We start from the raw sequence: 15,361 nt of genomic DNA, 5'->3' as shown, positions 1-15,361 counted from the left end.
TCATTTGAGTTAAATGTAATTTAAATGAACTGGGTTCACCTACTCAGAAACTAAATAAATTTAAGTCAAATTGAAATGAATTGACTCATAATCCATCAATAGCAATTATTTTTTATCCTTTTATCATTTTTTTCGTAAGTTTTTTTTATTGTAATTATTTATTATTTTTAATTATTATGTAGAGTAACATTTTGTTTTTTCAAAGACTACAATACAATGTGTATATTAATATTTAAATAATTTAGATATTTGATTTATCTACTTGTCAAATGTAAATTGATAATATAATTTTTAATTAGTATATTTATAATATTATTTATCAATCATGTGAACAATTGATTGTATTACTATATAAAAAGACAAGTAAAATTAGTCTACATTTATTACATTATAATTAATGTATAAAAAAAATGGAAATAACATACACATGCTGATGCTTAAGTGACTTAACTTACTTAACCCACAACTTATGGTAAGTTAAGCCTAATCACAATTTTTTCTCAAAAAAAATAATTACACAATTCAATTTTAGTTTGACTCTACGAACTAACTTGTGAGTAAAATTGATTTAGTTTCATATCAAAATTTTATTCTAAATTAAATTGGTCTGAGAATAATTCTTAAATCATCTATTATTATGAAGTGAAATGTGATTTAATAATAATGAAAATTCAAGTGAAACATTTACAAAGGTAGCTGAAAATATAATATAAATATAAATATACATGTAAAAGAAAACCTTTTTAAAAATTTGAAAACAAAGACTCTAGCGGTATACAAATTTTTATTCTTTTTATTTTATAAGGTTTATCTTTATTTTTAAATATTTGAATACTTTTTAAAATTGACAATAAGTAAAAATTATATCATAATGTATAATATACTACCATTTTAAATACAATTAATATTCAGTAAATTTATTTATTATAATTATATTTATAACAATATACAAATTCCATAATCCGTCTTATATTTATTTTGTTTTTCTAAGACGTGAACATAAAATTCATCGAAAAAATAATGACGAAGAGATAAAATAGTACAAAAGACCTTCCACCTCTACTTAATAACAGTTTCATAATTTTTTTTATTGCTGTAATCAACTTCAAATAAAAGTATTATTATAAACGAAAACAATATACTAAATAAAGTATTTTCTTATATATTAAATAATTTAATATATATTATTTATTGGTATCAATATAATAACTAAAGTCATATACAAAAAATAATAATAATAATATATTGTATTTAATATATCCAAAATTAAAAATAATATAAACATTAAATTTGCGGTGCATGCTTCCTTCCAAGTAGAAAAATAATATTTAGCGGCAATTAAATAAAGTAACGATTGAAATAATGGTTAAATAAAATAAAATAAAATAGTTATTTGATTATTATTTTAAAAATGAGTTTTTGTTCGAAGTATAAAATTTTGTTAATTAAATTCTGATAATATCTTGTTTGATTCGTTTAACTATTTTATTTTGATATATTTCTGAGGCGGAACCTGGAGTGAAAGTGCGATCTCACTGGATTTCCTCTCGTCTCACTCCGGGTGTGTATTTTCAACGACAGAGACAGCGATCGATATTTTCGGCAACAGATCGAAAATCTGTTTATCGATTTCTTGGATCTGCGTTTGTGAATTGTGGGAAAGAAGATGGTTACCAAAACAGAGGAGACTCAATTGAACAGGCTTGAAAATCAGGTCGATAACGGCGGCGGCGGCGCCTGGGACTACCTCTGCCTTGTCAGAAAGCTCAAGGTTCGCCGTTCCGAGAAGGTTCTGAAGCATGGCCTCTCCATCTTGAACGACCCCAAACAACGATCTTCTCTAGGCGCAGATGGTCACTCCTCCTTCGCTACTGACCTAATTTTTGTTGTTATGATTCTATTGCGTGATTCTGTAATTTATGATTTTATGCTGTGATTTTTGGAGCTTCGAATTTCACTGTCTTGTAAAACCTTGTTTTTTCAGCTATGCTTTACTTGCAGGTATATATCTTTCACTGAATTTGACTTTTGACTAATGTTTGGGTGTTTGTGTGTGCAGAATGGACCTTGTACGAACAGGTTGCAGTTGCTGCTATGGATTGTCAATGTCTCGACGTTGCCAAGGTCTCGATCTAATTTGGTCTTGTTTCTTGTATTGGTCTCTTTCGTGAATTGTAAATTTTATTGGGCACTATTCTACAGATTGTAAAATCATAGCCTTCTTTCCGTGAAACAAAGCCGTAGGAGAATTTCTGATGTAGTGTAATGATTACTCAAAACTGGAATCTTATGAACGGATTGAATCGTACTTATTTGAAATAGTTGGAACTTGCCCTTTACTCTCTTGTCACTTGTGTTTTGGAGGTTCTGATTATGCACTAGAGATGGTTGCTTGTGAGTTTTACAAGGAGTTATAATCTTGCTTATTGTTTTTTTTTTGGGTGCTGCGTAATGGTTGATTTTCATTACGTACCTTGTAAGGTTATAGTCCACTACATTTGATTGCTGTTCAATTTCTTGGTAGTTTTTGTTTTAAGTTTGAGTCCCTTTTGGCCCTTTATTCTCTGTTGATGATGGATGGAGGAAATAATCGTTTTCTGATCTTGCTATTGCATTATTCTTTCACTGTGTTGTATCGTTGTTTCTAAAGTTCTTGGCAAGATGTTTGATCTTGTTTGCTTTTGTAAGTTCCGAGCCTGCAAATTAATATGCTGCTGAACTTGTATGTTGTCCATTATGCTGTCCTCTTCGTATGATAAAGGAAACCATCAGGTTTGAGATTTTATGTCTTGAAGTTGATAATATTTTTCTTCTTTATCAGGACTGTACAAAGGTTCTTCGGAAGAGATTCCCAGATAGTAAAAGAGTTGGTAAGTTGATATTATCTATACCTCTTAACCATGTTTTGATTTGGAGTTAGTTATAGAACTGTCTACACAACTGTTGACATAGAACTGACCCTCTATAAGCTTTGGGGGTGCAGGGAGAATTAAGTTGTACCTGTTGAACTCAGACCTCACTTTGTACAGTTCTAATCTTAGATGCAGATGTAACAGTTGTGTAGGGAGCATTACTCTGGCTAAATGCTGCTGACATATGCCTTATAATAGGCCAGTGTTCCTACATATTGCTTCCTGCTAGGCTAAGAAACTGTTTCTTGTGACATTGCAATGATTGAGCTGTCTAATTTATATCTTGAGCTCTATGATAATTTTCCCAAAACACGAACTGTATTGTTTACTTGTCCCAAAACACAAACAACTGCATGCTCTGATCTGATTGTTTATGCCCAGATCAGGTTCTTGAAACAAACTTTTAGACTGGTGTGTAACTTGAATAATTTTTATTCATTTCTTTGAAGAGGGATGTTAGGGCTATGTTTGGTAAAATTAGCTCAAAATAGTTGAAAAGGAATCTGAAAAAAACTAGGCAAAAAGTGTTTCAATAAAAGTAGCTGCCTGAAAGCTGTAAAATAACAAATGAGGACATGATTAATTATCGAATCAAATCTTTATATTAGGTGATTACATATTTTCAATAATTATAAATTCATATTATTGTAATTTAATTTGTTTTATTTGTATAAATTAAGTTCCAAGTAATATTTGTGTAAATATGTATTGTTAATTATAATTTAAAATTCATATCATTTCTCAATAAAAAAACATTTTATTAAAAATTAAAATACATTATTGAATAATTAAAATAATAATAAACAAGCGTTGCATTAAATCCATAATCCAAAAAAGTGTACAAGTAAAACGATAATCCAAAAATTGTTGTCATAAACATGTTCCGTACATTAGGGTTTCTATTTTTGTTCTAAGGGGTAAGATGGTAAATTATTGGTTTCATCTAGATAGATTTTTTTGAAAGCTAATGGAGTAGCTTATTGAAATAACCTAAAAGCTATATGTTTTTTCAAAATTTCATTTATTAATTTCATCTATAATCTAGATGAAATGCTTTACAAATCACACTCTGTAACATAACTACACACAGCCCAAATATGTCTGTGCATACGCATGCTCCTGTTCTCTCTTAAGAAAGAATTGATTTAAGCTTCGAAATTGTTACAGGTAGGCTGGAGGCAATGTTGTTTGAAGCAAAAGGATCCTGGGAGTTGGCAGAAAAGGCTTACGCAAGCCTTTTGGAGGACAATCCTCTTGACCAAGTAAACTCACATAACCTTATGGAATGGGGAACTGTTGGTTGTTCATTTACTCTTATGTGTGATGAAACAAAATCATATAATTGTGGCTTCTTCTTTTGTGTTGTTATTTCCACTTGATTTTAATCTTTCGGTTTTACATTAAACAGGCTAGGCGTCCTGTGTAAAGAAAGCCAAAAAGCTAAAGTGTTTATCGTTTTTGTTGTCTTGATTTTGTGCAGGCCATCCATAAGAGGAGGGTGGCAATGGCAAAGGCACAAGGCAACATTTCTGTGGCTATTGATTGGCTTAATAAATATCTAGAAACGTGAGACTAATGTTAAAAGTTTTATTTTCTTCCATAACTAAAAAAAATAGTTTCTGATTTACATAAGAAAATATTGCATATATCTGAATTATTCTTCTTGTAACAGATTCATGGCAGACCATGATGCATGGAGAGAACTGGCTGAAATATACGTCTCCCTGCAAATGTTAGATTTTTATTCTACCATTTATCTTCCCTCGCGAGGGTAACATTGATATTGCTAATTATTTATCTGCCTTTGTTTCTTTTGGCTTTCTGTCTTCCTATTAGGTATAAACAAGCAGCATTTTGTTACGAGGAGTTGATATTATCTCAACCTACTGTTCCACTCTACCATTTAGCTTATGCTGATGTGAGTAACTTCTTGATGAAATGTGATTACTTTTTTTTTTGTCAAATAAATTCTTCTCCTCCTCTCATGTCTTTGCTCCTTTAGTAACAAACAAGGCACAGAAAACACTGCATGCTGAGGTGTAGTAGCGCAGTAACAGTCTTACTTTTATTTGATTTGTGGCATTGTCAGGTACTTTATACGCTTGGTGGATTAGAAAACCTCCAAACTGCCAAGAAATACTATGCGTCTACTATTGATTTAACTGGAGGCAAAAACACAAGAGCGCTCTTTGGTATATGCTTGGTAAGATCTTCCATGAGTATTAATTTTGTGTGGTCCTCCTCGGCAACTGCAAGTTATTGTGTCTGTGAACTGACTATAATTGTTTTAATTTGGAAGTTGGTTGAACCTAGTTTTTGTTGGGTGCTATGAAAGTTTAGTTTTTACTTCAGAGGATTTCAGTTTTCCTTCGTATAGTCTTGATCTTCACCTAAATAAGGATCTCTGGATTCTTCTTTCCGAAACTATTAATTGCTATATGCCTGAAATTTTAGTTTTGCTCCTGTTCTCCAGTGCGCTTCTGCTATTACACAGATTACGAAAGGGAAAAGCAAGGAGGAGAAAGAAGGGTCACAGTTACAATCTCTAGCGGCCAAAGTTTTGGAGAAAGATTACAAACAGAGAGCTCCGGACAAGCTTCCTCAACTTACAACTGCCTTAAAGAGTTTAACATTGTCATCGTGATGCAGCGTCTCTTAAAGATTATTATTTAGTCACTTTTTGAAATTTTCTAAGATTGTTGTCAGCTTGAATTAACGCACTTAGATTTTCTCAGTCATTTTCTTCTCAATATTAAAATGGAAATTCTTAATTTTCTGCAGTTTACCTTAGATAATGACTATTTATTGAAAGACATTTAAAGTTTCAGATGGCCTGGACCCAAAGGTATTGTCATAGCTTTGATGATGCATTTGGTGGCATAATTTGTTTTTGACATCTTTTGCCACTCATTATTTTCAGTGGCTTTACAAATTAAGTTAAAATATTAATCTCCCTTGTTTAAAATCATTTACGTTACGATAGTGTTCCATTTATAGCATAAATAGTAACATTATGATTTGATGATGTAGCTCGTTGTACTGTTAATGGATCCCAGTCATACGGTTTGGGGCAGCAGAATTTTGCACTACTCTGGCATTGGAGAAAGTGACTACTCAATCATATTTTTGGTATCAAATGTTTGTTCCTTCGAGGCGTGCTCGGTTGGATTAATTTATTTTGAAGATCTATTTTCATAAATAGGTTCTTGCAATGGTCTCTTTGGGGAATATCATGTCACTTTTATGAACTTAATTCAAGTTTATTCGTCAATTAAGGTTCATATGGTAAAATTTATTTTGTATAGGTTCTTGCAATAGTCTCTTTTATCAACTGAGAATTGAAAAAGTGCAAAATATTTCAAAAATAATTTAACCAGTAATTTCTTTTATAATATCATCCATTCATGTTTAAAACAGAAATTAGTATGGAAGGGGCTAATTATGTTTTAGGGCATGAGTCTCTTAAATTGAATGGAAAGAAAAATTTAATTATAATAATATTATAGGCGATTTCAGTTTTGTGGTCCATAGATATGGAATACCTACCATGAGAGTTATAGCTGTCAAAATCTGTATCTCAATAACTTAGTATGAAGAATCTAGAAAATAGTTTTTGATTTGAGTTAAAAGAGTTTGTCATCTTAATAAAACAAGACTAATTTTCGTTCATCCCATCTGGTTTGAACCCACTGTCTAATTATATCTATTTATAAAGTAATAATTATATTTTAGAAAAATATTTTTTTTAATATATATTATAATTGACATATAAAATTCTTATATCTAAAACTAAATTTAATTTTATTGTTATTACTTAAATTTTGAAAGCACATGTTATTTGTAATTTTTTATTTGAAAACGTTTTGTTTTATTTTTAAAACAGACTAAAGTTATCTATTGACCCAATATAAATAAAGTCTAAAGATCAAAATTAATCAAAAATAGGTTGATATATCTGCTTTGATATATCTAAAGAGATGTATATCAATCTATATATTCTATTCCACCTATGAGATAGGTCTCTTATTAATCTAGATCTATCTGATAATAGAATTTTTAATTGCAATTTATTTGAAATGTACTGTATCCACCCTTCATCATAATATAAAGAAATTCGTTGTGTTTTAAATATAACAATCTCAAACTAAAATCATATAATATAAATTTCATACCACTTCCTATGCATGACAACTAAACTCTTTTATTTAATCAACTATTAAAGAAACCTTTTGATTTTGATTAGAAAAGATAAAAGAAACATCTCTAAAATGTTAGTCTTTGAATTTATTGATGCAAAAGATGAAAGTAATATTTCCAATAAAAAAACACTTAAAAGATAATATATTCATGAGGTTTTCTATATATATTATTTATTTGATTTATTGCTGAACATAATATTTTAACTTATCTTAATTTTTTAATTAGAAAAACTAACTCGTTGACCTATAATAAATATTCATTTAAGTCTATATTTTGATATTAAGAGTTTGATGCAGATTTAATTGAAATGCAGACTTATAAAATTTTAAGAATCATGTTATAATAAGAAATTTTAGAAGTTATATAACTACGTATAAAATATTATGAGTAGTGAAAATTTATAAAAATTGTAAAAGTATGAAAGATATAAAATATATGATAAATATAAGATGTATGTTACGTGAGAAAGTACATATTATATTATTTTATTTTATTTATTTACTTACTTATATATATATATATAAATAATGTAGTAGAATATAAATTCAAACTATTTTATGTGATTTCTTTAAAATAAAATTACCAAATAATTTATACTAGAAATTTGCTTCCTTAAATACAAATTTAGATGAAATACAAATTTAAATGAATGTTTATTATAACTTGTAAAAATTATTTCTTACATTTTCTTAAAAGAACGTGTTTAATTAAGCACATCCTTTCGAAGAGAAAAGAAAACTGAAAAATTAACCCAAAATAATACCTATGTTCCTGGTCGAAAAACTGCAGCTAGATGGTGTTTGAATGGAACGGTTTTGTAACAAATAGAAATGGCATGCGAATGTTAGAATTGCAGAGTAGTGTCGAAAAGGCCAGCCAACAGTGAGTATAGTAAATTTGTCGAAAACGTTAACGACAGAATGCATATTATATATGAAATGAATATATATTAAGTAGAAGAATATGGGCACATGGTAACTGCCATGGTGAGATTAAACTTTGAAGAGTGTTTGCGTACGAATTGCAGCTTTTAATGACCTAATTCCATAGCAGACGCTGTGATGTTTGTGTTAACACAATACAGACCCACTACTTTTTCTCTCTTTTTTTTTTTTTTTTTTCTTTTATATTTCAAAATGACATTACCTGCATGCAAATCATTTAATGCAACTGCTGCATTTCTAAGTGACAATGTCAAGCATACACGAAGACTAAAATTATACCATTATTTCATTTTATTATTCTTTTTATAATTGTAAAAAGATTATCTTTCAATAACTATATATATATATATATATATATATGGTTAAGTTGCATTACAAATAATAACATAAATAAAATGTTTACGTATTTATTTTTAATACAATAATAAAATAAATTGAATGTAAAAAAATATTTTTATTTAAAATTTGGTAATAATTAAGATAATTGTGTACATATTGATTTTTAAGATATAAACATAAGTATTTACAAAGGAAATATATATTATCATTAATGTACAAATCTCGAAAGGGATTTTTTGCTAATATAATATTTTTAGTAAATATACATAACAATTACTAAAAGATAAATACATATTTAAATATCTCAACCATATTTAAAAATTTATCTATAACCAAAGTCTAAAAATAATTTAAATTCGTTTTTATAATTATAATTTTAATATAAAAAATTGAATACACATATGTAAAATGTATTTTTACTAGTTTATATAATTTGAATAAAATTAATAATTTTTTATTATTAAAAATATGACTTTTATTATACTAAAACTGAAACAGATTAATATTCATTATATTAAATTATTTATTTATTCTAAATATTAGAAAAAAAATATTGTTAAGTTAAAATTTAGAATTAAACATAATATCTGTAAGACCCTAGAAAATGGCGTTTTAAAAGTGATAATGGTTTAAAAATAGTGAGACTCGATTATTTTAATATTAAAAGATTTTAGTATAAATAGAATTGTTATAAACGAGTTTCATTATTTTAAAACACACTCTAGAAACCACTTTTCTAGAGTTCTCTGACTTCTCTCTAGAGGTTCTGTCTCTCTGGTCGTCTGATTGAAGAACCGAGACCGTATGATTGATCCTCTCGGCGAGCTCTTCAAATTGGACCGATCAGTTTCTCCGTTCGGGTAAGTTGAGTTTCCGCTTTCTTTTCTAGTCTTTTCTGTTTTCTGTTGCATGCAAGCCCTCTTCCGCTTGCATGCGACGTTTTAATCATCAGTATGAGTCTCTGTTGATCAGTGATCATAACGGTATGTCCTGATCGTTCTTGTGATGTTTCTATGTGTAGATAGAGCATCCTGTGGAGTTAGAGGTGTTGATGTTTTTAAGGCGTTGACATTTATAAAGTTGTCTAAACAGGATAACAGGTAAGGGAAGCTAAGTGTTTTACTTGAATTTCATCTAGAAATCATTCTGATGACTTTGAATTGCATGATTGATTGTTGTATGAGCGCTTGAATTGTGTAATTGAGTGTATGCTTGGATTGTGCTAGATTTCTTTACTGTTGCATGTGAGAACAGATTGGGAATCTAGTATTTTCGCCTAAGCGAGCAGCTCTCGCCTGAGCGAAAACACCAGAAACTCATCCCCTGTTTCTGCGCGAGATCTCGCCTAGGCGAGCCAGTCTCGCTTGAGCGAGGGTCACTCTCGTCTAAGCGAGACAACTTAGCCTGAGCGAGAATTCGCCCAGAGTTTGGGTTGTTCTCTGTTTTGACCCTCACTCAGGCGAGAATGACTCGCCTAAGCAAGAGAGCCTTTTTGCCTAGGCGAGACCTTCTAGCTTGGGCAAGAAACCCTGCAGTTGAGTGTTATTTCTTTATTTCTAATGGATGAAGCTATGTTTGAATGTTAAATATGAACTTAGTTATGATATGCATGAGTTGTTATGACTGGTAATATGTGCGGTGAAATTGCATGAAGTTGGAATATGAGAAGAAGTGGTTGAACTAGGATTTCAAGGGAAATTCTAAGAGGAATGTTTTAGTGTATGTAAGGACATAAGGACTCCGTATGGGTTGGTATCCTGAAACTCCAATAATCATTCACACTCAAATAGAGCATAATGGATTATGTCGTGAGGAGTAGCAGGAGGTCCTAGTCTTTGGACTTGATCAAGTCTTAGACGCGAAGGGGACTTACCTTGTGAGCGGTCGGGTGATAACTCCTTGTGTCCAACTCTGTAGAGTTTGAGAACCGTCACAGGTGCAAGCCACCCAGAGATCCAATGTCGCTTACATAATCCAGATATCGAGTCTAGAGTAATATATCTGCATTGTGGTTGTGGTGGTCTATGTGATTCTGGTGAAAATGAGAAAGATTGCATGATTTCTGTTTATAATTGAACTGCAGGATTCCTTAATCAGATTAGCTTACCCTTGCTTTTTGTGTTCCTGTCTTGTGTTGTATGTTTCCTTTTGCGATGATCACCTATTCGGTGGGAGCATATGTGGTTGCAGTGTCAAAGGCACTTCTGGAGGATGAAGAGCCATCGTGTTAGTGTTGAAGAGGAGGTTTCCAGTGGGAGCGTTAGCAGTGGTCAGTAGTACAGAGTTTATTAGTTTAGTTTAAGTGTATAAGTGATATATTTTTATAGTCATACCTTTTGTAAGACTGTATTAATATATTGGTTACACTGGATTATCTGTTTTGGAACTATGATGAAACTCCCTATTTTTATTAGTTTTAAGCTGCTGAAATTGGGATGTTACATTTATGGTATCAGAGCAGTTCGTCCTTAGGATGACCTGAGGGTTGTGGGTTTGTCGTGTCTTTTTTTGTGTTGGAGTTCGAGTTTAGTAGAGTTTGTCTTTGAAACCGAAAGTATTAAGAACAGAAAACGTCTTGATAAAGTAATGAGGGTGCACACTCATGACTAGATCAAAGATTATTTTCCTTTCTTAATTTTATTGGTTTGAGAAAATAAGAGAGATAGAGAAAAGTTTTGGCTATCAATAGATGTTAGAGTTTTGCTTTCTGTGTCCACGTTTGTTTTGTTGCACCTCTGTGGTTTGCGTTTAGTGTTTATAGTGATAGAGGAATGCAAATTCAACGTCAACTTGACCTGCTTACCTTTGTGAGGGTTGGATATAGCTTTTGAGATAACTTTTTGTCTCAAGGATATAGGTTTGTTGTATGAAGTAGATCGATGAGCGAGGAAAGTTAAGCTTTGGGTTAGTAGACTGGATAAAGAGGTTAAAATTTAGCGTCAATGTTTAGACTAAGGAAGCTTCAAGGGCAGGCTCACGAGATCAAATTTCACAAGTTTTCCAAAAGGAGTTGAGTTCAAAGGTTAGAAATATTGAAGATATCAGTGTATGCCAGCGCAACAATGTTTGGGAAAAATTAACTTGGTTCTACATCATGGCAATTCTGAGGTTCAGAGTTATCTAGATACATGCAATGTTAGGAGAAGTGTCATTAGATATAGTCGTAAGACCATATCTAGTGCTTTATTGGATTGGTGGAAGAGAAATAGTTAGCAGATCCTAGGTTACAGAAAATAATGAGATTGTTTGGCATCGAGCAAGCTAATAAAGATAAAGATCGTGAAGTGTAAAAAGACGACAAATCCCTAGTGGGAGGTTAAGACATATCAGAGTTTGAGGACCAGTTAGGTAAGATGATGTTTCCTAAGTAGAAAGAGAAATAATATGTGGATGAGAATGAAGTGGCATAAAGGTTTCATATTAGGTTCAATAATCAGAAGGAGATGCTTGGATCTTTTCAGTAGACAGTGGGATGTTTCAAGGAAAAATAATTCATGAGCATAAGCATTGACTTTGGGGCTGAGGTAGAGAAATTCAAGTGTGGGGAGAAGAAGTGAACCGTTAAGTTTGATCTTGTGGGAACGATAAAAGCTAGAGAAGGCAGAGTACCGTAAATAATGAAAAGAGAAGAAAAATCTTAAGTAGTTAAAATGGTGTCTACGGTAGTTGGTGTTGGAGTTGTTAATGCAAATTATCAAATTCAGAAGGTGGTGTTTGGGATATGAGTTTTGGTTTCGTTCGTGATCGTAAAACCTTGGTGTCGTCAATATGGTAAATGAGTCATGGTTAACCGCAAGGAAGAGTTGGAGTTTGAGCTAGTAGTTTTTCTTCTATGGCGGACAAGTGAAGATTTCTTGGATGCGTGGTATGTTTCGGGGTGATCAAAGAATTCAAATTCAAAGTCAACCTGAATTACTTCCTTTACAAGGTTTGGTCGAGAGCATAAATCTCAAGGGTAACTAGGTTGTTTTCTAAGCTCATTCTTATGGAATGTGGTAGCATAGGAAGTGATGTTCCTTGTTTCAAGAAGGAGAGTAAATGGTTGTGCATCAAGTATGGAACAAGTTGAAAGGTGAAGACAGAATGTTACCGGTATGAGTGTTTATCTAGTAAAGGCGCGTGAAGAACTTATGTAAGGGATCTCAATGGTAAAGCAATTTTAGTTATGTTATGAACCAGATGTTAGAACAATCATCGACAAGCGGTGGGATTCATTGTGGCATTGATATCTGAAACGTAATCAGTATCAATAGCTTTCATTGGATGGTTTTGCTAAAAGTGTGGAGTCAAGACAACAGGTGGAGGAGTCCTTAGAAAAGCAATGGTTTAATCGCAGTGTATCATCGTTAGTAATCTAGTCTAACAAAGTTTGGAAAGAGAAGTAATTATATGTTAAGATCTACGACTATAAGTGGTTAAGATGAGTGGAAAATGTGTTAAGGGAAAGGAAGTTCTAAAAGTGACTTTAAGTAAGGTTTTACAAGCAAGTTATTATCAAGGTTTCGCGACAAGTTCTCAAGTGTGAAGAGAGTCGTCAAGACGTTGAAGAAAAACATGATCAGCGCTTCAATGATTGATTATTCTTTGCGGTCTTTTGTGGCTAAACACATCAGAGGTGAAAAGTGGTTGTTGATCAGAGTGACGCAGCGGAATAATGGTGGGATATACTTATCAATAGTGGGAATACAGGAGAAGAGGGGGTATCTTACTCTTAACCTGGTGGTTGATGTGGTAGTGAGTTCTCTAAAACAACAGATGTGTTAGTGTTATGAAGATTTGTTAAAGATGTTTAGTGATCATCAACAGCTAGAAGTATGGAGTTGCATAGAGGGAAATGGATAGGAAACGAGAGAGCAAAATCAAGTTATGGTTTTGAGTTGTGCTATCACCGTAGAAGTGGAAAAGTGCTAGTATATGTTTTAAGCGGAGAGAGAATTGCAGTGGTTGGTTCGACAATGAAGAGTAAGAATTGGTGGAGAGATGGTTGAAGATTAAAGGGTTTAATAAAATGCTGAGAAAGTGTCAGAATTTGGGGTCGTTGTTGCCGCAAGTGAAGGGTCTACTCTGGAAGTGGGATAGCATTATTATGGACTTTGCTGCCCTGGTCAAAGTCAGTATGAGAAACATGATGTCATGAGGATGGTGGTGGATAGGGTGGTCAAGAATGTTATGAAGTTGTGTGTGACCAAGTCAGATGAGTGGTACCTCAAGGAAGAAACTAGATAATGAGAAGTGATAACAATCGCGTTCTAGGTTGAGATCGGTTGCAAATCTTTAAAATTTTGGTAAACACCTACTAGAAGTAATGGAGAGCATATGGAAGGTGGGTCAGCATATCAGACATAAGTGGGTTGGTTAGGTGTAAATGATCATTCAAGTTTTAAGGTGCAAGGTGGAGGGTTGCTTTAAGAGTAGTGACCAATCCAATCTACATTGTTAAACATATATCGCTTACCACAGAGGCAGAGTTTTCAGTCAGTTTAGCTATTGCAATCGTTAAGTTAGTCATGTCTAGGTGGTTGTTGTAGAGAACATGAGGAGAGCATGGTTTTCTTTCTATCTGACGAGTGAATTTTCGGGGACAAAAATTTTTCTTGTTGGGGAGAATGTAAGACCCTAGAAAATGGCGTTTTAAAAGTGATAGTGGTTTAAAAATAGTGAGACTCGATTATTTTAATACTAAAAGATTTTAGTATAAATAGAATTGTTATAAACGAGTTTCATTATTTTAAAACACACCATCTCTCTAGAAACCACTTTTCTAGAGTTCTCTGACTTCTCTCTAGAGGTTCTGTCTCTCTGGTCGTCTGATTGAAGAACCGAGACCGTAGGATTGATCCTCTCGGCGAGCTCTTCAAATTGGACCGATCAGTTTCTCCGTTCGGGTAAGTTGAGTTTCCGCTATCTTTTCTAGTCTTTTCTGTTTTCTGTTGCATGCAAGCCCTCTTCCGCTTGCATGCGACGTTTTAATCATCAGTATGAGTCTCTGTTGATCAGTGATCATAACGGTATGTCCTGATCGTTCTTGTGATGTTTCTATGTGTAGATAGAGCATCCTGTGGAGTTAGAGGTGTTGACGTTTTTAAGGCGTTGACATTTATAAAGTTGTCTAAACAGGATAACAGGTAAGGGAAGCTAAGTGTTTTACTTGAATTTCATCTAGAAATCATTCTGATGACTTTGAATTGCATGATTGATTGTTGTATGAGCGCTTGAATTGCGTAATTGAGTGTATGCTTGGATTGTGCTAGATTTCTTTACTGTTGCATGTGAGAATAGATTGAGAATCTGGTATTTTCGCCTAAGCGAGCAGCTCTCGCCTGAGTGAAAACACCAGAAACTCATCCCCTGTTTCTGCACGAGATCTCGCCTAGGCGAGCCAGTCTCGCTTGAGCGAGAGTTACTCTCGTCTAAGCGAGACAACTTAGCCTGAGCGAGAATTCGCCCAGAGTTTGGGTTGTTCTCTGTTTTGAGCCTCGCTCAAGCGAGAATGACTCGCCTAAGCAAGAGAGCCTTTTTGCCTAGGCGAGACCTTCTAGCTTGGGCGAGAAACCCTGCAGTTGAGTGTTATTTCTTTATTTCTAATGGATGAAGCTATGTTTGAATGTTAAAATATGAACTTAGTTATGATATGCATGAGTTGTTATGACTGGTAATATGTGCGGTGAAATTGCATGAAGTTGGAATATGAGAAGAAGTGGTTGAACTAGGATTTCCAGGGAAATTCTAAGAGGAATGTTTTAGTGTATGTAAGGACATAAGGACTCCGTATGGGTTGGTATCCTGAAACTCCAATAATCATTCACGCTCAGATAGAGCATAATGGATTATGTCGTGAGGAGTAGCAGGAGGTCCTAGTCTTTGGACTTGATCAAGTCTTAGACGCGAAGGGGACTTACCTTGTGAGCGGTCGGGTGACAACTCCTTGTGTCCAACTCTGCAGAGTTTGAGAACCGTCACAGGTGC

General features: G+C 32.9%; 1 protein-coding gene across 1 annotated transcript; it reads left to right on the top strand.

The window, feature by feature from the left end:
- The first annotated feature begins 1,468 nt into the window (after positions 1 to 1,468).
- Positions 1,469 to 5,760, top strand: LOC114188874 (ER membrane protein complex subunit 2). The gene is made up of 9 exons (XM_028077531.1): positions 1,469 to 1,853; positions 2,060 to 2,124; positions 2,822 to 2,870; positions 4,080 to 4,174; positions 4,393 to 4,478; positions 4,585 to 4,644; positions 4,749 to 4,830; positions 5,002 to 5,115; positions 5,386 to 5,760. The coding sequence occupies exons 1-9, from the start codon at positions 1,667 to 1,669 to the stop codon at positions 5,554 to 5,556; spliced, it is 909 nt and encodes a 302-aa protein (XP_027933332.1). The 5' UTR covers positions 1,469 to 1,666; the 3' UTR covers positions 5,557 to 5,760.
- Positions 5,761 to 15,361: the final 9,601 nt, after the last annotated feature.

The sequence above is a fragment of the Vigna unguiculata genome, chromosome 6, assembly GCF_004118075.2.
Source record: "Vigna unguiculata cultivar IT97K-499-35 chromosome 6, ASM411807v1, whole genome shotgun sequence".
NCBI classification, from domain to species: Eukaryota; Viridiplantae; Streptophyta; class Magnoliopsida; order Fabales; family Fabaceae; genus Vigna; species Vigna unguiculata.
Note: the sequence above shows the minus strand (reverse complement) of the source record. Positions and strands in the feature narration are given on the sequence as shown.